This window comes from Bidens hawaiensis, unplaced genomic scaffold, assembly GCF_021521415.1.
Source record: "Bidens hawaiensis isolate Kalapana, Puna unplaced genomic scaffold, B.hawaiensis_p1.1 tig00010124_1, whole genome shotgun sequence".
Classification (NCBI taxonomy): Eukaryota; Viridiplantae; Streptophyta; class Magnoliopsida; order Asterales; family Asteraceae; genus Bidens; species Bidens hawaiensis.
Genome location: NW_027491763.1, coordinates 170,977 through 197,307, shown reverse-complemented (window position 1 = coordinate 197,307; position 26,331 = coordinate 170,977). Strand labels below are relative to the sequence as shown.

The 26,331-nt window shown below is 34.6% G+C and overlaps 2 protein-coding genes across 2 annotated transcripts; both read left to right on the top strand.

The window, feature by feature from the left end:
- Positions 1-14,667: 14,667 nt before the first annotated feature.
- Positions 14,668-16,245, top strand: LOC143534194 (uncharacterized). Its single transcript, XM_077028748.1, has 2 exons — positions 14,668-15,240; positions 15,804-16,245. The coding sequence occupies exons 1-2, from the start codon at positions 14,814-14,816 to the stop codon at positions 15,881-15,883; spliced, it is 507 nt and encodes a 168-aa protein (XP_076884863.1). The 5' UTR covers positions 14,668-14,813; the 3' UTR covers positions 15,884-16,245.
- Positions 16,246-19,071: 2,826 nt separating this feature from the next.
- LOC143534257 (F-box/kelch-repeat protein At3g23880-like) lies at positions 19,072-19,626 on the top strand. The gene has a single exon (XM_077028789.1). The coding sequence runs from the start codon at positions 19,072-19,074 to the stop codon at positions 19,624-19,626; it is 555 nt and encodes a 184-aa protein (XP_076884904.1).
- The last annotated feature ends 6,705 nt before the right edge of the window (positions 19,627-26,331 follow it).

The window sequence follows — 26,331 nt, the reverse complement described above, 5'->3', positions numbered from 1 at the left end:
TGTTGCGGTGATGAAAGAAAAGTTCATAAAATATTTTGAAATCATACCGCCGGTCTTTACTTGTGCCGCCGCATTAAACCCCTATTGGAATGTTAATGGGGTTGAAACAACGATTGAGGAAATATTCGACAACTTAGGTATGCACGAGATTGACCCGAAGTTGTCGACGGAAGCGAAGGACAAGTTCAACAAAAACCTTCAAGACCTTTATGACCATTATTTTCAAATGTATGGTCCAAGCACGAGATCGTCTTTTGTGAAAAAAACAACAACTGGTAGGCCGTGCAATGACCCACTTATAAACTTGATGAATGGGATTCGTGAATCGGCATCTAAGAGGCAAAGAGGAAACACACCAAGTAGCGAACTTGGTCGATATAGTAGAGCAAACTATGTTGAGGGCGCAACGGTCGACGAAATTCGCAATATTGATTTGTTGGCTTGGTGGAAATGTAAACAAAACGAATTTCCCATTCTATCTGCCATGGCTCGTGATTTGCTTGCCGTACAAGCCTCAACGGTTGCTTCCGAATCGGTTTTTTCTCTTAGTGGGAGGGTGTTATCTATGCGAAGAACAAAACTAACTCCCGAGTCTCTAGAGGTTTGCATTTGCCTAAAGGACCATTTGGATGCGGTGGATCGTGTACAACACAAGGCGAACTTTGAAGACGAAATACCAATAGAGCGTCATATTCATGATGAGGAGGCAGAGGACGGGGTTTCTTCCGATAACGAAGACGAGGGTGAAGACGAGAATGAAGACGAAGAAGAGTTGTAATTATTTGTTTTGGTAAAATTATTTGTAACTTGTTCAACTAATATTTAGTTTTGATTTGTTTTATTATAATTACTTTTGTTACTCATGATTAATTGTTTGTTACTTTTTTAATAACGACGAACATTTTATTCATCTAAAAAATAACTATTACAAACATTATTAAAACATAAACGATACTAAACATAACAACTAAAACATAAAAAACAAAGTCCATCGTTTTAATCCGGGAATACTTATTTTTGGGTTGTAGAGCCGGACGACTCTCCCTCTTCCGTTTTTTTAGCTTCCATTTTTCTTTTCTCTCGACAATACTTATTCGTATGTTTTCGTAATGTCGAGTTGGACGCTGCTTTAAGAAACTTCGAGCAATATTTGCAACGTGCCAACTCATGTGAGTCGGTCATGAGACACAAATCGTAATGAACCCAAACATCGGGGCATCTTGTTGTTTCGATCACCATAACAACGTCATCATTGGTTGCCATTTGTTGTCGGTTTAAGGTTAATCGTGGTTTGGAGTGTGTTTTATAGTTTTGGGAGTGGTTTAACAAGTACACAAACAAACCTTGCTATTTATAGAAAGAAGATAACCTATTTATAGTTAAAAAACCGGTTCCAACGGTCAAAAACGGCTATATAGCCGTTGGAACCGGTTCCTAACGGCTATAATGTTTAAATTTCAAAAAAAACCGGTGGAACCGGTTTTTACGTAAAAACCGGTTCCGGTTCCAACCTACCCGGTTCCTAAAAGTTTGCATTTCTGGGCATCGGTTCGGGTCGGGAACCGAACCGGTTGCTGACTGGAACCGGTTTCATTTTCTACCCGGTGTGAAAAAAACCGGTTCCGAACCGGTTCGGGTTTTCAAGGTGAACCCGATTTGTGCACCTCTAACTAGGGGTGTCAATTTCTGACATGACACGAATCCGATAAGAAAAAATATAGGCTCTGGGTTGGAAGACACAGCCCGTTTTTTAAACATGTCAACCCGAACCTCACACACTAAAAAGTGGGTTGACCTGTTAACCCGTTTAACAATTTTAAAGAAGTTAATATTTTGATTTTAGAGAGAAAAAAAATTTTAATTTTAAAGTTAAATACTTAGTTTTTTAATTTTCATATATCAATAATCTTTTAAAAGTAAATCTAATTTCTTTTTATACTACATTTATCTACTTTTTGTTCCTAACATTTTCATTTTTGTTAGTTCTAACTGTCTATTCTAGTTATTTCATTTCTTTACTTTTCTTGAGTTAAATATGTGAACCTAAGCTTGTTAATTTGAAATGAGAGACAAAAGACACAAAAACAATTAGATTTATCAAAAATTAGTATCAATTTTTATATGAATACAAGTATTAACTGATATTTTACTAAGTCAATAGATATTACTCATATTCATATATGAATGTAAAATGGGTTGACCCGAAACACACCCCGAACATGAAAGGAATTTAAATAGATTCACACAACACGAATAAAGTATGTGTCGGGTTAGGTTGAAGAATTTCAACACACTAACCTACCAACCCGACACGACTGACACCCATACTCATTACTAACAGATGATCATATGATTATTTATTTAAAACTGTGTAGTTATTAAATTCTTAAAGATGCTAAATATCTCTCTTTTATGTTAAACCAATTCATGGTTTACTTCATTAAGCCGAAGTTGGTAGATAAATATAGATAAAAAACATGAAAAAAATGTGCCTAGTCAACCGACAATTGTAACTACAAACTTTTTCCTGCACCATCTATCCAAATAAAAAACGTTATATTTTTTCGCATATACTTTTCATAACCAAAATATATAGGCTATTATAAAATTCTTTTCAGTTTTTCATACATATAAATAAATAGAAACTATATCACGTACTTAAAATTTGAAAAGATATATAATAAAAGGAAAATAGGTAGGAATTAATTAATGGTTTCTCTTCTTCCTTGAAGCCAATCTATTGTTGTTCCAAAAACAAAAGACAACATAATGATCTATACACTAGAAAGAAAATAAATGTTTTGCTTCTTATATAAATTTCATAGCGCAATATACACAACACATAGCATCATTTAGGGTCATCTATATGTCTAGTGCTCAAGACAGCTAAAAAAATGAGTTATATATAAAAAAAAATTCTTATTTTTTGCCCTAACTAAACATAACTTACTAGGTTTTTTTTTTCAGATTTGTTTAGTCCAACTAAACATAAACAAACTAATTGCTAAATTATTAGGCTCTCTTTACAACAAAATAATAATAATAATAAAAATTGAACCAACTAAAAATAAGCAGACTAGTTGCTAATTTACTTGGCCATTTTTTTCTATTTTTATTTTTTTTCCAAATTCACTTGCTAATGTTTTAAAAAATTTTCTTTGGCCAAATTCATGTATCAATTTAACATCTGACAATTGTGATTTACCTTATCTATCTATACTAAACACATAGCACATAAAGAGGAGAATATACAAGAAAGTCTCATGGAATCGGTAGACCACAATAATGTTACAAAAAAGAAAACTAACAGAAATACCATACAAAATATCACGAGAGGATTGATAAACTAAGAAAAAGCAAGTACCGTGCTATAAATTGCCGTTGCCGCCACATCGCACGAGTTTCCTACTAGTGTGTGTGTAACACGTGCATATATAAAAGGATTATGGTAAAAAAAAAAACAATTCATATTAATATTCTGATCATAGAGAATACATTTAAAAATTAATGTCTCGATTTAAAATAATTAAAATTTATGTACGGATGTACCCCATTGAAACCGTGCTCTGAACGTTCGTCAAGCCCAGAGTGAGATCTGGGCTGGTCCTGACACCATTTCATTTCTTTTTTGTACTATAGCCTATATGTTTAATACTTTTAGATAGGAAAGTAAAGGAATTAAAACTGAAAGGAGCCCATGGTCTCTTTCGTGAGGTCGTTCGTGCCCACAAACAGTTGTTCGGAGCAAAGTATTAAATTACTAAAAAACGTGACCTAAACTTAAAAACTCTTTTAATGGATATTTATAGGGTTGTCTTTTCAATTAGGTGTAACAATCCTAACAAATCTGAAAAGAAGCCTAACACATGAAACACTAAACCAAGATCCATGAAGTAACAAATGTGATCAGTCATATCTTTAAAGTTTAAACCATTAGAGCACATTTAGAACATGTGGACATTCATTCAAACCTAAATATCCAAAAGGGGAGTAGGTGTAAGGAACACCCCTGCAAGTCAATGATTTTAGAATGCTTTTACACATGGAGCGGACCGAAGAACTCGCCGCTTCGGTTCGTATGGATTTGACGGACAACAATAGGGTGAACTAGCAAGTTTATTTATTTTGCGATTGAACACATGAATTGAGCGTGATTGTGTGTGTGTATAAAAGACTCAATGATAACTTGGTGAGTTAAATGGTGTCCCCTCTTTAAAGGTAACGATTCAAGTCTTGTTAATGTTGAGTAGGGCTGTTCACGAGCCGAACCGTACCGAGCCGAGCGGACGCTTGCTCGTTGCTTGGCTCGTTTACAACCGAACTGAACCGAACGGCTGAAATTTGAACCAAGCAAAAACCGAAACGAGCCAAAATCGAATCGATCATTTTTCGATCAAACATCGAGCAATTTCGAGCATTATTTATTTCTTTTTTACTTTAAAATTTTCAATAAAAAACAAGTTTAAAGATTGTAAATTATATATTTTATAAATAAATTAGTAGTGTTTAAATAAACGTGTAATAGATTGCAAGTTTTATTAAAAGCAAGTTTAAAGTGAGAAAAATTGATCATGTAAACGTACTTCTAGTATTCAAAAAACTTGAAGGGAACAAATAAAACTTTAAAATTGACGAAATAGGAAAAATTTAAAGGGAATAAAAAAATTGTAAGCTTATATTTATATGTTCTGTCTATATATTTATATATTTGTTCATATATAATTAAATATAAAAATAAATTATAAATATTCGAGCCGAACCGAACCGAGCAGACCTTTGTTCGTTGCTTGGCTCGTTTGCAAACCGAACCGAGCAGAGCGGCTCGTTTACAATCGAGCGAAAAAACGAGCGACCATTTTCCGAGCAATTTCCGAACGAGTTCGAGCGACGAGCGGTTTGGACGGCCCTAATGTTGAGTAGAATTAGAAGTAGATTTGATAGACGTTTATTTTTAATTCTTAAAAAGATAATTCTTATAATTTAATTGGTTGCATAATGACATAATGATAACAAAACTATATATTTTTATGCTTTTGATTCTATTTACTGTCTCTTAAGTATAGTTTTTATATAATTATATATTTTTTAATTATTAGGTTATTTATTTAGTTATTCGATTGTTGAAACCGTCTAATAAATAAATTAGTAAAGCGGCCAGTTCGGTGCACACCATCAACGTTTTTACTAGTTGTTCCCTAGCTTAATTAATGTGATAAACTTTGAATCTTTTAAAAATAGTGAAAACTAAATAACATGTACATCTTAAATCGACAAAATTATTTTAATCGTCCTTATTATCGTTTTATCTTTCAGAAAAGTACAAAATATGGACCCTATAAGGGTCAGGCTAGCTCGAGAATAGTCTCTTTTACTATATCTATAACCCGAAATCAAATCACCAATCAAAACAAATCAAATCGATTATAAATTACGGGTCAGCAACAAGTTAAACTAAACCAAACCACAAGTTACCACACGAGTAGTATCATGTGGTTTGTATTGGTGATGGGTGCAATGAATATGTGGTTTGGTGTGGTGGGGACTAAGGGAAATACATGGTTCACCCGAATGGTTATGACCGGTGTCCGATGGTGACCCTCCATGTGCTATGTTGGATCTTACATTGTCTCTTCTTCATTATATAGCCCCCATCCATTTTCTATGGTCATAACTCTAGTCAATTACCATCACTATGTCTCTTCTTCTATATCAAACAAAACATCGAATATTATGGTTTCTTTCTTTTGAACATTATAAAATTATATTTATTTTGTTCTTTTTCATGATTTACAAAGAGAATGTAGTTTTCAGGAGTTTATGATCTTATCTAATGATGATTTTAGAAGTTTGGCAAATTGAGTGTCATGCAAATTTGGGCGATGAGTTTGGGTTAATATAGGGTTAGAGCTAAACGAGGTTGGGTCAAAATGTGTTATTCTAAAAAAAGTTTAACTGTTGGGGAGAGGGGGGGGGGGGTCCCAAATAGGTTCACCGCTATAATTTTGGTTTACTTTTGGTTGAAATGAGTCGTTTTAGATATAAGTAACAAAATATATTATTATAAACTTTATTTATAAAAAATATGAGCATACAAAGAAGGTAATTGCTACATGAAAGGATTATATTTAATCAAGAACGCGTACTTTAAAATCTTATAAGACAGATTCAGTGTGACTATATATGTTAAAGGTGTGAAATAAAACACAATGCTGTTAGACGATTCTTATAATTTCACATGAAGTTAACATAAATATCTTATCTTACGGTATCCATGTCAACAACTAAACTCGTGCAACTAAAGTGAACAGTAGTAACTAGAGGCGTAAGTTTCCATATTTAAGAATTAAAGGTGAAATATACACTACAAGTTCGCAAGTATAATTTGAAGTATAATTTGCATAACTTACTCGTGTATTTAATAACATGTCAATTATCAAGGTACTAGGTAAAACTTTTTCATTTAAAAGAGCGAGTGTAAAGTACTAAAGTTTGGTCGTCGTGAAAAATGTAAAATTTACTTAAATTTAAGAGAGATTTAAGAGTTCATAATTTGAGAGTGGAGTAGAATATGATATGTGTATTTGATGGCCATCATGATATGAATGTAATAAACATACATGCATGATGTATGATGTAGCATCAATATTATTCCAGCTGTATGTGATGAGCTGTCACTTTGGACCACTTCAAATGACCCGACCCGGTTGTAAAAGGTGTTGGAGGACACTTGTCACCTACGTAGACAGGTAAACCTCTGTTGGATTGGCTCACTTAATAAATTTTACCAAATTCAACTTAAAAGCCCCATATTCGGCGGTTGACCTTTTCTAATTAAAAATAGAAAAGAATATTCTTTTTATGCCATGTTTTAATATTGTTTCTTAAAATATTGTACTAAACTTTCTAGAGTTTCGGAAAATATAATGATCTTTTTTACACACTAAAAACTTTTTTGTACACTAATCATGATTTACAACTTTCAATTTAGTTCACAAAGTTATCTTTTTGGTTTTAGACCATGTGTACTGCTAGCGTTGTGGCTAGCGTTTTGGGTGAAAACGAAGGGGTACACCGCCCCCCTGCGTTATGATAATTTTTTTTGGTGCGTTGTATACAAAACGCGCATGGTGGCACATAAATCAAGAAAACTAGACGTTGGAGCCGTTGAGATTTATATATATATATATATATATATATATATATATATTAATTATATTTATACTATATAAACAAACCAAACTCATTTTTTTAACACACTCCTTCTACTTCTATACCAATTTATATTTGTTACACAAATATTTCTACCAAAATGTTTCCAAACAACAACCAAAATATTCTCGGTTTCGGCCAATATGCCCGTCAAGACATCGAGATTTTATCAAACGAGCTATCCGAAGACGACCCGATAGTCCAATCTCTAAAGCCAATCGACGAGCGAAAATTTTAGAAAAATATAAATGAGTTTTAGTTTTATTAGTATTATTTATGTTTTTTATTTTAATTTGATGTATTTTTTTTTTTAATTTAGTTTAATGTATTTTTTATTTGAAAGTTTAATGTAATTTTTAATTTTATGTTAATTTATTTAAATGATTTAGTTTTTAAAAAAACAAATAAAATTAATAATGACTGGGCGTCACATGGCGCATAACCCCTGGTAGTTGAGAGTTATGACTACAGCCTGTTTTTGTACAAAACCATAAAATCTGACTGGGCGCCACGTGACGCATAACCCCTGGTAGTGGAGCTTTATGACTACACATGGTCTTAGTGTTATTGAATATGTTTTATTCTTTTCGAAGAAAATTAAACCTATTATTGATTAAATATTAATGTAATCAATAAATCAAACACACCTATTTCATCAATGATGTTTGTAGTTAGTCTCTTGGTGCATAGTCGAATGTATATGTCTGTCTAGTTATGAAGACGTTAGATGAGCTCGGTAAGACAACTTCGAGACTGTGGATTTTGCTATGGTTTAGACTAGGAAACGAAGTTTGTGAGGGTTCTATAAATAGAGACTATTTATAAAACAACAACCAAATGATATATGAAAATCACCAACTAAAAGTCTCATCGTATGAATCAATATTAATGATAAGGCAAAGTTTGGTATAACACATAGTTATTCGTGATATACAATTTATAATGAACTACTTAATTATATAATTAAACATATAACATTAAATATATAATTATATTATAAGCTATGAAATCAAATTTGAATAAATTCACGAAAATGAATAAAATTAAATTTTATTGGTGAAATAACAATATCAAGTTGATGAAGAAAGGACAGCACAAGTTTGCTGGCATGGCAGTTGGCCTTAAATCTTTTATTCCCATTATTACCTATTTACAATTAAAAATACAATATATATTGAAATAAATGAGGTGATAGCTTATAACAACATATATTTGAGTTACTGACTTTATACTTTATTATATGTTTTGTAATATTTAACTTCAAGATGTGTTTGATGCTTATATTTTCCCTTAGATATTGGATCAAAAGATTCCACGATCAATAATGTATATAAAAGATAGAATAAAATACTACTCCAATCATTTTTATTTTCAGTTAGTAGGTGATCCAAAAATTTAATTTGGCAGGGTATATTTAATATATACAAAATCATAAATATATTAATGATTGACTGTATTTTTTTTTGAAATAATGTTTTATATTGCTGAAAATTATGGAACAAAGTTCATCAATTCATTTTAATTGTGAGAAGAGTTAATTATATGATTAGTCTAGTTGGTTTCTCATAAGTAACAAGTTTAGGTATTTAAGTTTTTAAGTAAGAGGGTTGAGTTCTATGCTTTATCTTTTATAACAACCTAGGTACTAACATTAATGATCATTAAAACTTAACTGAAATGTCCCTTGTATACCTAAGGTAGAGAGGGGTGCTACCCTCAAATACCCAAACCTGTTCCTAATCCAAACTAGGGCGGCTAAAGTTATCGCAATGTGGGCAATTATAAAGGATGATCTCGATTTCGGTTATGTTATATATTCATAAGTATTATCGGTCTCTTATAAGGCGATGAAAAAAGTTTATTGTTTTTATTATGTTCTTCGATTTTTGTGCGATCTCGTTAAGGATGACGACGATATCGATTATTTGTTTCAGAGAATTATCTAGTGTTTTTTATTTGTCTCAAAGGTTACCATGGAGGAAGCTTTTCAGAGTTTTTTAATCGGGTTTATGAAAAGTGTAAGGTTGATATGTTGATTTGGTGAATATAAAACAATTATTGTTACTGAATTAGATGCCATTGAACGAGCGTTGATTGCAGTTTAGTCGTGGACAAATTTAGGGTTTATATATTTACTAGTTGGCGGTAGCTACAAAGTAGATGTCGACGATTACTTTCAGTCCATGATGTTTTGATTATTTCCAGACTTCCACATCTATAAAAAACCATTGTCGACAATAACGAATTTGCAGGTGGGAAATGAGGAAGACCGACAGTTTTGAAGTTGGGAAATGGGGAAAACAAGGTCAAAATTTATAATTATAAGGATCATTTAATTCAAAAGAGATGAAATATCGTTACGTGTTAGACATATGAGGGACTTCTTTGTTAAGTTTTAATGATCGTAGTGTGAGTATCTAAGTGTGTTATAAAATTAATGCAAGAAGTCAATGTTACTTGAAAACCTTAGTACTCAAACATATTACTTTTGAGAAACTATAGAGACTAACCGTGTAATTAACTCTTAGGAGAATTATCAGAATCTCCATCCAGAATTCAATTCCTAACTCAGAGACTAAGGGGCTGTTTGGCAAGTGCTGAACCAGTAAGAGGTCTGAATGATTAAAAGAGTCTGAGCCAGTAAGTGCTGAACCAGTAAGGGTGTGTTTGGCTAGACATCTGAATGAATGTGCAGAATGACTATTTTACCCCTCTTAACTATTTTGTGCTGAATGAAATATATCTGTTTAGTCAGAGCTCGTAACAACATATTTTAGAAAATTTTGACATGACTCGTTTGTATAAAGGGTAATCCCTACAAAGAACAAAACTTGACCAAATAAACATAACGCCATTTATGAAAAAAAAATATATATAACTAGTTTTTTCAACCCGCTCGTTGCGCGGGCAATTTAGACTTTAGAAACAAAATTTAATTTGGATGTGTTTAACTGAATTGTAATAGAGCTCTATTGTTGTAGAAGGCTAACATCTGCTATAGAAATTTACATCCCAAACTGTTAGCAAACCTCAAACATAGATACAATGTCAATCTACTTGGTAACATTAGCTATTCAAAAACAACATGCATAGTAGACTTGGAATTAATTCCATGTAAAGAAACCAAAAAAAAAGTAGAAAAAACTATACAACATCTAAAAAGAACAGGTCCCTAATGTATTTCTAAGCAAGTTGTCCACATGATTGAGTACCATGCGCCCCATTAACAAAATACCACCAACTCCGGTTAAGCTCGTGAATCTCAGCAACATATAACTTGACAACTCCAATATTTTGCAGCTAGCAAACAACAAACAGATATTTGATTTTTTGAGCCTTCACACTATCACAAACAAACAAAAAGTTACAATTTAAGCCTTACCATGTCACAAACAAACAAAATATTACAAAATGAAAACATGTAAATTCCATTTGCTACTTGCAAGTTGATCATTGAGAATAGAAAAAAGGCATTGTCATCATCACAAGCATATTGAACACCTTGTCTTTCTACTACCAATCTCATGCCATAATTCTATTTGCATACACGAAACAGAAAGACATCGGTGCTATAAATGCAAAAGCATATTATAAGACAACCGGTATTGGTCTCTTCTCTTCGCTGGATTAAAGAACCCTTGTTTCCATCGGTCAAAAATTTATTATAAGACATTCGAGGTCATAACTGTCACGTTGTATGGGTTTTTAATCACAAAGTAAATACGCATATTACAATTACTCAAAACATGTAATTTTTGTTGGCTCAAGTGTCATAATTGCAGTGAATCAGTGATTCATGTATCTGAATTCTGAAACAAAATTATAAGCACTTGAATTGAATCTTGATTGATTCCAAAAAAAGAGAGAGAATATACCTGAATGTCCCTGAACCTCAACTCGATTACGTGATGAGATCCATGAAGGAACTTGCAGCTCTATCGTGATGAGATGGAAATACACTTATTACCCAAAAAAACCCTGCATAGTGAACAAATCTAAACATATTAACCGGATAAATAAAGGCCAATTGTAAATTCGCACATTAAAACTAATTAACAATATACCTGAATGTCCCTGAATCTCAACTCGAGCCAATTGCAAACAAAAGTATGCATCAAATTTGAACACTCACAAATCAACACTAATTGCAAAAAAAATTTGCTGAATTTAATTAATTTTAAAAAGTAGGGCAAAACAATGAGCTAGGGTTTCAAAACAAACCATTTTAATTTCTCAATACTCTGAATCAGACTCTGCTACCTTCTTTACCGCATTACCACCGCCTCCACGATTCTCCTTCGTCCATATCACAATCAATCAATATTTTTTGGCATAATCGAATTCAGTGGTTCAAGTGTAGATGAATCAGATCGATAGAAACAAAACTTACCGGAGCAGGTGAAGAGGAGAAGATGGCGAGCGTAATGAAGCCGCGAGAGAGAAGAGGGTAACTATGGAAATTTTCCATTCAGCGATATTTTTTCTCTGAATGGCTAAGAGCTTCATTCAGCCATTCAGATATGGCGTTGTGAGGAACCAAACATACGTATGTCTGAGCGAATCAGAGTTTTGGCCCATTCAGATCTCATCCAGACGTAAACAAACACACCCTAAAAAACCAAATCAAATGTGTGCATTTTTTTCTAGGATTTATCAAAACAAATGCTCAAAAATGTATTGTTTTTGTGAAAAAAAAGTTAATTTCACAACCTTAAAAATATATTGATAACATACATTTAAACCAAATTTTGATACACTTAATAGCTCATTTTCATTCCATAACTGTTATTTTCTGTCTTCACTATCATAAATCTAATTCGGTATCGATATTAACACTGAAATCGTATACTATCATATTATCAACGAAGATTACTAACTGAACTTGATTACAAGCGTGACTAAAATCGTGGAAGAACTAATTAAAGAACATGTTGTGTTTTGTGATGATAATGATAATTCATGTCAACTACTTTATCAGGAAGAACTATATGATCGATCCCATGAAACCTGCCACCCCTTTATATTTGTGTGTGAACGATCATGTTTAAATAAAATAACCAACGTCTAAAAAAACTAGAGTGAATACACATGAAACGGGTTAGCGGATTTTGGTAGCAGCCAATGAGTACAATGGTACCCGAACAAGAACCATGAGGAATGATTTTTCAGGAACTTGACCTATCTAATGAAAGTTATGTGGGACAGGTTGGTGGGTTTACCAATATGGATATATATTATATAACAAAGAAACTAGTAAATAGCCAATGACTAAAAATCCAAACAAATATACAACCCTAAGAGGGCATCAAAAGATTCGTTTAATTACTAATCTGGTCGTATGAGATTTTTCTTCCCTTTTAAACGACAAACGGATATAACTCTGTTGTTTGGGGTGACCCAGTGGAAAAAGGCGATCCATACGCCCGTTATTGCATACAACCTTGGGTAGACCAAGCCAATGATATCTTGTTCCAAGGTCCATTGCAATAAAACCTGGTTGGAATCAAATTTGAGCTTAAGACCTTACCGTCTTTAGCCCAAGTCTTCACGTTTTCTCTAATGCCAATTTAGAGATTATACCCATATTCTATTTACCTTCGGTCTTAACTAAGATAAAATAACAAATTAGAGTTACGTGGCAAATTAAATTACATTAAATTAGTAGGTATTGGCCTTTGACTAAACTGATTTGAATGTTATTGACAATTTAATTAATCAACTACCTCCTTTGAAACGTGTCTATTTATTACTCATGTTCACATTGATTTGAAACGGGCAAGAAACATTGATTAAATTGTTTTGGTACTAAATGAAATCATCTTCGCGTATTAATTACTTTTCTAGAACATCCCATCTTTTATATGACACATGGTATCCATTTGTAAAATTTTCTTAACAACATTATGACTTCGTAATAGGTCCCAGGTTCTACCAATCATCAATATTCGAGTTCAAGTTCTGAGACAGAATTTCCATCAACTATTATTAGTTTGATGCTCCAGAGATTCTCCATCTCATCAACACGATTGCTTATTAATGGCTTCAATAGTTTGGTGCCGACTACAAACTATAAGTGGAGCAATTTGGTGTCAATTTAGGTGAATTTCTTTAGTTGAAGATTTCTTGAATCAGCTTCCAACTAGGGAGACACTATGAAGGCGTGGCGTTATGATAAACTCGATTGATTGCTTAATGCGTCACAATTTATTGGAAACCATTGAACGTATCTTCTTGCATTCTAATTTGGCTAAACTTATTTGTATTAGAATCCAACAATGGTGCAAGTTTAATTCAATTCTCTTAACCACATTGACGGGCCTTATGGAGTTTTCTTATTTGGTGTCTTCACCTGATAAGAAAAAAAAGCTACTACATCCTATTTTTCTTGTCACGCTATGGAGCATTTGAAAAACTAAAAAGAGGCAAGATGAGCATGTCCATCCATGGTTTTTAAAAGAGATCAAAGTTTTGAAGGTTTTATGGATAAACAATAGAATGAAAATAATGTATTAGTATGAGCTAATTGGTGTAATTTCAATTTACTATTGTAAGTTTGTAACTTAGTGACCTTAGGTGTTTTTAATGGGATATACATATTTTTAATCGAATTATGCCGTTAGCAAGTCAAAATTACTATCTCCCTACACTCAAGAAATTAGCAAGTCTTGAGAAAATTAAATTATATATATATAATTTACAACTTAGCAGTTTTTATTATGAATTTTTAACTAGTAATATCTCTAGATTAAGTTTTATAGTTTCAATTCATTTATCTTCAGCTAAATGTGTTCATACCAATATTATAATCATTGTCAAATTGCATAGATTAAAACCCTAAAATACTTTCTTAACATTATAAGAATAAAAAGTTGTGGCTCAATCTTCAGAAATTTTATCGAAAATTTGAAATACTTATACATACAAAAAAATGCGGAAGAGATAAAAAAGATGCAGGGTAATTTGTACATTATAAAAGGACCAATTCATTTGACGTGTTATTTCTTTTTTGGATAATTGATGGGGACGACTATGTATTTGACATAAGGATACACGATGCTTAACAAACTCAGTTGTCTAGATTGATTTAAACTCAGGCTCCATCTCAAAGTTTAACTAGTTTAGATCGACTAGTTTATTTTATCGCAGCTCCACTTAGTTCAAATGTCAAGCTAAATCTTTAAAATAAAATTAAATTTTGGGTTTTTTTTGTACTTAAGTAAAAAAAAACAGTACTAAAACTAATACCATAGTTACTCATCTACCATATCGTGCGTTTTTCTATAAACAAAACAAATGCGCTTATTTTCATTCGAGATATTTTATAGCTAAACACGAAATTATGAAATAAAATAAATATTACAAAAACCAAATTGATGAAATATGGGGTATTTATGGAAATTTTGGTTCATTTATATATGATACATACATCATACATGACATGCATACATCCATCCATCATCCATCATTCATCATTCATCATACATGACAATTATACCCTCCAAAGTCTTTAAAACCTGACTCATTCCTCTTACATAACCACTTTACAAACCCCAAACAACAGAATCCCATAAAAAACAGGGGATTTAATCATCATCAAATCCACAATGGGTAGCTGTTCATACGAATCAATGGAATCAATTTCCGAAAGAATCTTCCACGAGGAACAATACCCAGATGTTGAATTCTCAAACCGATCATCAATTGATCAAGAACCTCGATCTGGGTTCCGGAAGAAGAAGAAACAAGTGTTTCTTGAAGGGTATGTTGAGGCATCAGATGAAGATGATCTTGTGAGAGCCAAGAGTTTGACTGATGAAGATCTTGATGAGCTTAAAGGGTGTTTTGATTTGGGCTTTGGGTTTAGTTATGATGAGATTCCGGAGCTTTGTAATACGCTCCCGGCCCTCGAATTGTGTTATTCGATGAGTCAGAAGTTTCTTGATGAGCAGCAGAAGCAGGAGGCGGAGTCGGTTAATGAAACTGTGTCCCCGCCTCCGGCTCCTATTGCTAATTGGAAGATCTCTAGTCCTGGTGAGTTTTTCTTTAATTTTTTATTTTTTTATTTTTATTTAGGGTGTTTGCATGCACGTTTAGAAAGTTATTGAGATCTAAACGCTGACGCAAACACCCCAAATGGTCAAATGTACATTAAGTGTTCGAGATCCGGGTTTAATCGGATCATTATTGATTATTGTTTGAAATTCGAATTCGAATAATATGTTAAAGTTTTAAATTTATTAATGTATAGAAGTGAAATTAATGTAATTTATTAATCGTGTTTGAATGCGCGTTTAGAAAGTTATTGCGATCTAAACGCGTAGTCAAACACCACAAATGTACATTAAGTGGGCAAGATCCGGGTTTAGTCTGATTATTATTGTCGAAACTTGAATTCGAATTATATAGGTAATTTTTTTTATTAATTGTATTTATGCATAAAAATAATAAATAAGTGGTTTAAAAAGTGGATTATATTTATTGATTTTATTAAATATAATGTGTATTTTTTAATTTATTATTCGAGTTTTATAAATGTTCATGAAGTGTGCAAGATCTGGTTTCTAATTTGATTTGATTTAATTTAATTTTTGTAGGTGATCATCCTGAGGAAGTGAAAGCAAGGCTCAAATATTGGGCACAAGCAGTAGCTTGCACTGTTAAACTATGCAATTAACAAAATTTCTTGATTTATGCATCAACTCGAGGCGTAAATTTTGAATCTTGATCATGAAATATGGACATATGGGTGGAAATCCGACGGTGATTGCGTGGTGGAGGGCGACGGGTGGTTTTCGAATTCTTGATCCGGAGATGGATAATCGATGAGGGGTTGGGATTTGAAGAAAAGAAAGTATAATTGTAATGAGTTTTGATGAACTAAATTGATAGTTGTATGATGAATTCATTTGTAGCTTTGGGTAATAAATCTCTTGAAATAAAAATTTCCAGCTTGTTATCTTTGGTTGGTTTTGATGATCTGTACAGAGTTTAATTACGTATTTTAATTTGATTTGTGGTTTGATTTGGTAAAACAAGTGTCGTTTTAATTAAAAAATGCCTCAATCGAATATTGGCATACGTTATAGATTTGTTACAAATGATTGCATGTTGCTTTTTAGAAAAAAAAGGTAAATTTAGAGGCGTAAAGATTCGATTTTGGTTTTCAATTTTAAAATGATTTAAATATTTTAGAATCAAATTCGATTTTGAATTATGAATAGGTATAGGTTATTTAAACACCATATAAATTATTTGGACATCGTATGCGTCTATACGAACCGTATAGAGTTGTTAACAAACCATGGAGGTGATGTGTGAATATAACGACCCTTATGAATAACTTTTCATTTTCATTTTCATTTAATGTATAAAATATAAGCAATAAATGCTTTTAAATTGGATTATACTTTTTATTTTTTATTAATTCGCATTAAATAAACCGAGTTAAATTCTTATTTGATTGGGTTTTTGTATCTCATACGAATTCAAATTTAACTTCAAAATTATAAAAACTTACAAAGTAAAAAAAAAATAGCTCCAAATGTTAAAAGTATTAGCCCGAATTCATGTAAAACTGATCAGACAAGAGTTCCAAAATACAAGTCTAAACACCGTAAAACACAAGCCACCACAAGTTTACCACGTGACCAAATTGTCCTGATGATGATCAACTGAGACAAAATAATGCACATAGCACATGGTTGTGTGTAAGTTTCAAGCAAACAAATATATGCACAGCACATGTGGCCCTATTGCAAATCAAGGGATTTTGATCTAAACATATATTACATAGATCTATAAATCTTTTTATGTATTGTTCAAGTTATGTGCGGGCTATCAATCTTAATTAACAACATAATTAACAATGGGTGCTGTTAAACGTACCTCCTCCCTTTCGGTTTTACTAAACATACCCCCTCCTTAAAGTTTACATTAATACGATTTAAACATTTTTGTTTTTCCTTTGCCATTTTGTTATCTTTTATTATCATTATTATTTAAAAATAGTTTTTTATACTTTAAAGAGTTTTTCTTTTATTTATTATTATTATTATTATTTGCATATTATAAAACAGTTTATTTAGTTTTTAAAAATAACAAAAATAATTGTTTATGAAAAAAATGTTTCTTTAATTAAAAAGAATATTTTTTGTTCTATTTTAGTGTTTTTAAAAAATAATTTTTAGGTACCTTTTTTTGTTAATAAAAATCACATTTTTGCAATCAATAAAAGAGATTAAACAACATACGAATTGATCAACAAGTTATTCATTATTCATGTCATGTCACATTTATCTTACGCACCCAAACATAACAAAAAAATATTCAAATGATTTTTTTTGTTCATGAAAGACATATGATAAGATATGATAAGATAAAAATATACAAAACGTTTTATTGTTCTTATAAAGATGTTATATCATTATTCTTTGAATACATTTTATAAAGCATTTAATAATAATTGTTATTATTATTATGATAAAGAACAATAATCACAAAAAGAGAAATAAAAAAATAAAAAAAAATAAACTGTAAGATTTTTTATTTGATATTTTAAAGAGAGACTAGAAACAATAACAAATATTAGAGGGTATTAATACATCAAATAAAATTATAAAATGTATTGAAAGTCTCAAGAAGGGATATGACAAGTACACACGGAAAGAAAGAGAGTTAGCCTGAACCTTAACAATCTTAATTACCCATGGGATTTAGACATTTAGTCTTATCTAACTTTGGCGCACTAAGGATAGTGGACCACATGTCTGTCTTACCACTATTACATTCACATACATACATGCTAGTTTATCCATGAAGTAACTCTTTCCAATCGATAGGAAGTGTACTAATTTGGTCAACCGATCCACTATAACTTATACATTGTCGTGTCCTCTCCGTGTCCTTGGAAGTTTAGTGGTTATGTCCATTGTTACTTTATCCCACTTTCATACTTGTATTTCCATCTCTTGCAAGTATTCAAATGGCTTTGGGAGTTTATTTTTAGCTTGAAGACATGCCAAACATCTTTCAACATAACATGCCACCGAGTCTTTCTTTTCTAGGCAACTGTAGTGGCATTTCACGCTCTTATACGTTATATACATCCATTTCACGGGCAACAATAATCGTTTATAATTACGTATGGACTTATATGAACAGAGCTTTGAAGAATAGTAATTGGTGATAGATGTAATCCATCAACTTATTTCAGTCGATTATACTATTTTTCTAGCATTGAACAAAGTATGAATGGTTGTATATGTCACATTAGTTACAATTTTTGTAAATCTTTAGTAACATTTTCCCGTAAGCGTTTATGTGTCATATTCTTTATTTCTTCCAATAATCCAGTTTAAGTGTTTCTTTTTTACTATAAATGTCATTGTTGATCTACCACTTTGAAACAAAAGTGTTATGAAATTGTAAAGAAAAAGTATTTGTGATTTTTTTCGGTCCATAAATTTCTTCTCCAGTTCTCGTTAGTGATGGACCCAGAATATATTTTCAAATGGGTCGACGTTACAATTTCATGAGATCGCTCGGGATTTCAACACATATATAATACTTGTTTCTTTTTCTTTTCATAGGGGAAGGCCAAACCCGCCAACAGTTCTCGTTACATCTAATTAAAAAGGTTAGTAAAATTAGATTCGCGGTCGAAAAATACAATCTCTTAGTTTGAAATTAAAGAGAGATGCAACATGTATATCAAGCCCTAAGGCCCATAACGATGGACTAAACCTATAAATATTTTTTTATTTATGGTGGATCAAATATGCATGTTACTTGACCCCAATTAACCACGGGAATAAATATTACTCTCTTTTCTGATTCGGTTGTTAACTAGGGTTTCAAGTTTCAATGGCAGACGTTGTTCATGACGATGTTCTTGAGCAGATACTGATCGAATTAGACGTGAAGGATCTGATCCGTTACAAGAGCGTGTGTAAGTCATGGTATTCTTTACTCACTAGTTCTGGTTTCATTAAATGTCATCTGACCCATAGTTGTAACAAAGATCGCTACAACAATAATCTTGGCAGGAGGATAATTACTTCATCGACATATTGTGGTTCCTCCGATCATCATTGTCTTGTTGGTTCTTCCAATGGCCTCGTTTGCATCTATTCTAGAGAGAGTTGTACAGTTGTAGTAGGAAATCCGTTGACCCGAGAGTCAAGACAACGCAGACTTCCCAATGGGATAGGTAGATCATTTTATTGGGCTTTTGGTTTTGGTTATGATTCATCCACAGATGATTACAAGGTCATCGTAGGGGGCCAGGATGTCCCTTGTAATTCTAAAACATGGTTTCAAGTGTTGAGTTTGAAATCAAATGTTTGGAGAGTCGTCGGAGAACTGAAATATGCATTTAGTACTAGGTTTGGTATCTTATGCAATGGTGCACTTCACTGACTTATGATGGATAATAAAAACAAGAAGAAATTAATTGTTTGTTATGATTTAGCTAAAGAAGAATTTAGAGAAATCCCACAACCTGATGATGCAAGATATAAAAAGTGTATGGACTATTATTCTTATTCTAATTATACTCGTCTGTCAGTTATGAAAGAATGTTTGTGCGTATATGGTGAATTTAAATATTCCGATGCATGGTTGATGAAAAAGTACAACGTAAAACAGTCGTGGGAAATGTTACCACGTGATCATGGTTATATTAATAATCAAGATCGTGATATTGTACACTGCTTGAGCTTACCCAAGGATGAAAGTTTCTTCAAACAAAATGAATCATGGTTTTCCGATGCTTCGGATTATCGTTTCAGGGTTGATTATGACTACCTTATATTTGTGCAAAGTCTTGTATCTCCCCATGTCAGGTTGGTATGAATCTATCTTCCAACACTTTCTAGTATATTATCTAACAGTGATCTTTTCACTTGTTCCATACTATATTGACATTCACTTGCAATTTTTTTTTTTCAGTTAATGAGGGAGGATTGAGATCCAAGAGGACCATTTTGATGCTGTCAACATTTTTATACTGATTTTATTTTATTTTTACTTTCTAGTAATTGTCTTGATGGAATCAGTATTGTTTAATAGTTTTAAAAAATTAGTTCTTAGTTTTCACCACTTTCAGTTTATGATAATTTATCGATGCTTATTAAATTTTACATGGAGCAACTTTTTTTTTTCCTAGTCAACAAAATTGTCTACCTTTACCTTGCATATGTAAGTATTTGAACTCTCAACCTCACATTTGTGAGGGGGACACTATACCAGTAAACCAAGAGGTCATGCGACAACTTAATCGCCTTTATCAATATGATCGTCATATAAAGTTGTTATGTATATTGCACTTTTAATTTGTTTAAGCTTTATTCTTGTGTGTATTGTGTTATTCTTGCTTGTATTGTGTTATGATACCTATTTAAAATGAACTTTTTACTGATTTTCTAGTTTTAAGTTATGGAGTTCATGCATGTTCATAGTAATTAAGGCTTATAATTTATTAGTTTAGGGTTTGTTAGTGATCAGCTTTTATAAGGTCTTTTAAAACTGATTATATTTATGTCTAAAAATTAGAAGTATGGGTTGACCCATTGAACCTAATTAGGTTCACAGTTCGCGTTAGGGGTGTGCAGAATTTGGCCCGGACCGAAAAACCCGACATAACCGACCCTAAAATAACCGAACCCGAACCGACCCTATACTTCCCTGTTTTTTTCGGTCTTGATATTTGCAAGCACTCGGTCTCGGGTCGGGTTCGGGTCCAGAACCGGTGAAAACCCAACTAACCAAAAGAGACCGATAATAGAAAGTCGGATATGGTTTCATGGTTTTCGGTGACGGCGTTGGTGAAGTTTTGCTCCAATGGGTTCATACTTTCACCTTACATGGGCAACATGAGTGACCTTAGATGCAAATCACAAGCTTCCAGTTTTCAATTGTCACTTTGCTCCATGACCATCAGAATTCTGAAAAGGGTATGAGTCCATGAACAGAGGAGATATGGTTTTTGTGTTTTGAAAAGTGAAAGAAAAAATATATTATATATTATAAGCAATAATAAAGAAAGAGAGAGTGAAGTAAGTTGCATCTCTTTACCCATAAAATTAAAAAAGTAGTAAAATATAATTGGTAATAAATATAACATTACAGTGCTTTGGGAATTACAAAAATGCATGCGTATAACTTAAAATAATAGTGAAAGAGTCTTTTACCTTTTCAGATTATAGAGTTGTGTTCTCAACAAAGTATCTTCTTTCAATTTAACTTAATAGTCCATATATCACAAAGATGACATGAGGTCTTCGTATTGTTCCACCCCATCTTCTGGCTTCTATCACACCTCCATTAAAAGCTAGCTTGAAGATGTTTTCCACCATCGGGTCAGTCCGTTTCGGTCTACCTGGAGCGCCAAAACCGATGTTAACCGATAACCGAAGTGAGTCAAGCGGGTCGGTCTTCGGTTCTTGTATATATGATTTTCGGGTTTCGGGTCGGGTCGGTCCGCCCGAGATGCGCACCCCTGGTTCGCGTCATCATTCTATCATACAACTTAGGGATCTCTAACCAACTCCTAAACTCTCTAAAACTACCTCTAAATTATATCTTATTTTCATTACGACGGGACTTGAACCCATGCTCTCTTAGTATCGCTGGACCAAAGGACTTTTGGTTGGCCATCATAGAAAGATACAATGTGAGCAAATGAATGCAAATTCTTGAATTGGGTTTAACTAATTACAAGTCATTAAAATTTTGAGGTTTTATGCTGCTATTAATATTGGGTATCTTTACAAAGCTGATGACTTTACCTTATGTAAGATTGATCCAGTCATCTTGAATCAGTTTTCTAACATGAGATTAATGATCCAGATAAACTCTAATAATTTGTGAACCGCAAGTTACATTTTACTCATATTCAAGAATTGAGGTGAATTATTCTTGATCATGCCTATTGCCTAATCGTATACATATTCAACTATACTTTATTCTTCTGGTTTTTGTCCATCCGCTTATACAAAACCCGCAGAGAGTGCCCAATCCAACATCTAAAGATGATTAGTGTCACACCCCATAACTTAAGGGACGGGTGCTTGAGGCGAGACTGTCATCGAACACAATATACGCAACAAAAACTAAAACCAAACATTTGTTTCATTACAAGTACCAAAAATAATATTTTACAAGTATCATAACTTGTTAAACATTTCACAGAAAAACCCACCATCGTTTCACAAAATTATCGGACTGCAAGGATTAGGTGTCGAAAAGTCTATGCTCACTCTAATTGTCTTTCCTTAAGCCCATAAACCCAATCCTTTCCATCCTTTTGACCACCTGTGGAAAATCTTTGAAAATAATACACTAGCAAAATATGGTTAATATAGTTATCGATCATGCTGGAAATAGTTTAAATGAAGTAATCAAATTTGAGTAACCAAATTTGATACACATTACACACTAGTCAGTCATATCACCCATAGGTTTTACTATTTTTGTGTATGCCTACAACTGAATGTACTAGCCACGTTGCCCTTCACAAGGCGTGCAAATTATGGATCTGGTTTACGTGCACTTATAGCCTGAGTGTTATGTTGTTAGTCTACCATACAATCGAACTCTTTTGAAACAAACAGTTTCGAAACAATAAGTATCTCGTTTCAAAAGAGTTAATCCGTATTCTCTTGGATCCTAATCGGGTCAAATTCCAGGTTAAAATCCTTTTAAACAATGGGTTTCGTTCGGGTCATATAACTTCACAGGTTTGTTGTAAGCGTGACTAAACATACAACTTTTAAACATTAGAAACGATGTTCAAAATTTGGCCCAAACCACATAATCATACGTGTAATTTACTTAAAATACTAGTAATTATACCAGTAAAATAAAACAATTTTTTTCTAGAACATGAGAAAATGGGATTGAAAAAGAAAAAGAAAAAAAGCAAGTGTCTGTCGTGGTCGGCCACATATATTGAAGAATATAATAATATATATTATTCTGCTTTTCAACGACGACCGTTGACATGCGAATAATTAAGTGCTAAATTCACTTTCTCTGAAATCCAAAGAATCAAAACATTTTCTAGCTAGCGTTTGATTCAATAAACAAACAAACAAACAAACAAACAAACAGGAAACCAAACATGTCGGATATTGTTAAGAAGATTAAGCTGGGATCACAAGGACTAGAGGTATCTGAAGAGGTAGGTCCCAGCAGAGCCAAGATCGGTCCCGCAAGACTCACCTTGAACAGGGACGTCTGCGCAAAGGCCATCTGCTCCCGCAGGACCCACCATGCTCAGAGAACCTTACGCGCAGTACGCAAGCTGTACACGCAGGGAAAGCCTCCCAATGGTGAAGTACCCCGCCTGTTCCCGCAGTTGCGGATACAAGCCATCAGGGAAGGCTACCCGCAGACAGCAGGGCTACACGCACAAGATAATAGATACTTCAGTAGTCACATGAAGGAATGAGCAAAGCGGGAACAATCCCGCCAAAATGAGCCAGTCCGTATGATTCTGAAAGATCTTTTGTACTATACCTACCAAGGTATGGATAGGACAGACAATCTGACCAGAACAGCCCATGAGCCAATCACAGGGTGACAGCTCACCGACAACATTACGAGGAGGAGCACCCTCTAGTACTGTTTGTCACTATTAGCCGCTGCCTACTCACCAACTCTTACTGAGGGGCGTGCGCAGCCTACAGTTGGTAGAATACTGTTACTATTGGCCGTAACCTATTCACCAACCAGCATGGCCTGCGTATAATCCACAGTAGGTGGGACGTGCATAATCTACAGTTGGTGGAATAGTGCAGCCGACTTTGTTACTGTTGGCCGTACCCTATCCACCAACCAGTATGGCCTGTGCATAGTCCACTGTTGGTAAAACATGAATACTATTCAGCCGGCTGTACCTTCTAGGAAACCTACCTTCGGCTATAAATACTCCAACATCTTGGAATGGTAAGATCATCTGCTATCCTGTTATCTAGCAATCTCTTAATATACACTTATATTCAGAGCAATCTAGTCTGATTCTCACGCCGGAGGGTGGTCACAAGGAGGAACCCCCCCTTCTCAGTGACGAGCTTACGGTGTTTGTTTTGCAGGTCCCCTGAAGAACGACCGTCTCTGTTGGACCTCATTCTCGTGGGAAACATTACTTAACCCCCAGATTATCTATAATCTGTCCAGGGTTCACTTAGTGTTTCTTCATTGGCGCCATCCGTGCATAAAAGCTAGAACTAATTCAGTTTTTTCAAATCTTCTGAAGAAATGGTTAACGTTACTCCGGTCCAAAGGCCAGTAACCGACCAAGAAACCCCGGTAACAACCCCAGCAACAGGGGGGAACACCGGTGGTTATACAATCCTTACGAACACTACCCCGACTACCCAAGCCGGGGCAAGTGCAGTAAATATTCCACTGGGGTTCACCGATACCCAGCTGGAAAAACGAACGAGGGTCCCTCGCCAAATACTAGATCAAGTGAAGGCGTGGGCAGAAGCACGTCAGAAAGAGTTCCAAGCTGAATTGGACGAACGCTTGCGTTCAGTTCAACAGGCTGACGAATTCGACAGTACTCGCCAACACCTCATTATGAACAGTGAGGGCGAGTACTCAGACGACGAAAGGGAGGAGTCCGATATCGACGCAAACCCTCGCCATAAGGCGAAAGGGAAGCGTAAGGAAACGGACTCCCAGCCAAAAAGGAATTTTGGGGAAGCCTTTAAACTAACAAATGCGGAGAGAAACCCGCGTGACTTCTCCAAAACCTTTAGACCAACTGCTACGAATGCAGGAAAGTCAAAATTTGCAAGGGACATTGCGGAAGCAATCGCCCCGAGAAGTGCCAAACAAATGTCCAACATTGGCACTTATGATGGTCTATCCGACCCGGACGACCATTTGAACAGGTTCATTGCGGGGGCTACCGTCAGTAACTGGACGGAACCCACGTGGTGTTACATGTTCCAGATGACTCTGGTCGGAGCAGCCAGGGCATGGTTCGATCGTTTACCGGTCCACCACATATATGACTGGGCGGACTTTCAGAACAAGTTCAGCCAGCACTTCAGCCAGCAGAGGAAGTATACTGAAGAGCAGTGGACGATCCTCAACTGCGTTAGAGAGGAGGATGAATCTTTACTAGACTTCATCACCCGCTTCAACTCCAAGAAGCTGAGTCTGGGCAACATAAGTGAAGATCTTGTTCGCGCCGCTTTCATCCAGGGCGCCGAATACCCAGAGCTTATCCGCACATTGACGGGTAAGGACGGCATGCCATCCACATGGGATGCCATCATGACGGTAGCCAAGCGCTTTGCCGAGACGGAGAAGCAGCTGGGAAGAGATCTTCCCCAGAGTACACACCTCTACACGCAGAGGACAAGGGAGAACAACGTTAGAACCGCCCGGCAGAACAAAAAGAGGCGGCTAGGTATTTGGCAGTCAAGGATAAACTTTGACACCTCATCCAGCTCTCGCCCTCTTGTTGGCGGAAGGGACAACACACACCCTTCAAACCGAAAACACCGGTGGACGCCACTCACCAAGAGCGTCACGGAGATATTTGCAACGGAAAAATTGCCATGGCCAAAAGCCCCATTGATCCGGCAGAAACCCAATGCGGATCAAAGCAAATCCTGTGATTTCCATGGGACAAAGGGTCATGGTACTGAAGAGTGCACATCCTTGAAGGATATTGTTGAGACATTTGTCAAGGATGGAAGACTTGCACATCTCGTGGCATCAATCAAGAAGGGAGGAAGGAATGACAACCGGTAAAGAGGTAACGGACGAAAGCCCGTCGACATCAGCATCAACATGGTTCACGGCAAGGTCAGAGGAAGAAAAAGACGAGTGACAGAACCATGCGCGTGGAAGGAAGCTGAGGTGCGTTTCCCGCGAGTGCCAGGAGGCCCCAGCAAAGAAGGCCCCATCGTCATCAAAAGCCAGCTGGGGCATTACATCACTTCCAGCACTCTTGCTGACAACGGCGCTTCGTCGACAGTGATGTACAGGCAGTTCTTTGACAAGCTGGATGATGAAGACAAAGAACGCTTGGAAACGGTCTACGCTTCAATGGAAGGGTTTGACGGCAGTACAGAAACCCCCCTGGGTATCCTATCTTTCCCC

Excerpts from the sequence above, each read along its gene's own strand:
- LOC143534194 (XM_077028748.1), top strand. The coding sequence starts at position 14,814 with ATGGGTAGCTGTTCATACGAATCAATGGAATCAATTTCCGAAAGAATC. Across the intron at positions 15,241-15,803 it reads TTGGAAGATCTCTAGTCCTG|GTGATCATCCTGAGGAAGTG; the intron begins GTGAGTTTTTCT and ends TAATTTTTGTAG.
- LOC143534257 (XM_077028789.1), top strand. The coding sequence starts at position 19,072 with ATGGCAGACGTTGTTCATGACGATGTTCTTGAGCAGATACTGATCGAA.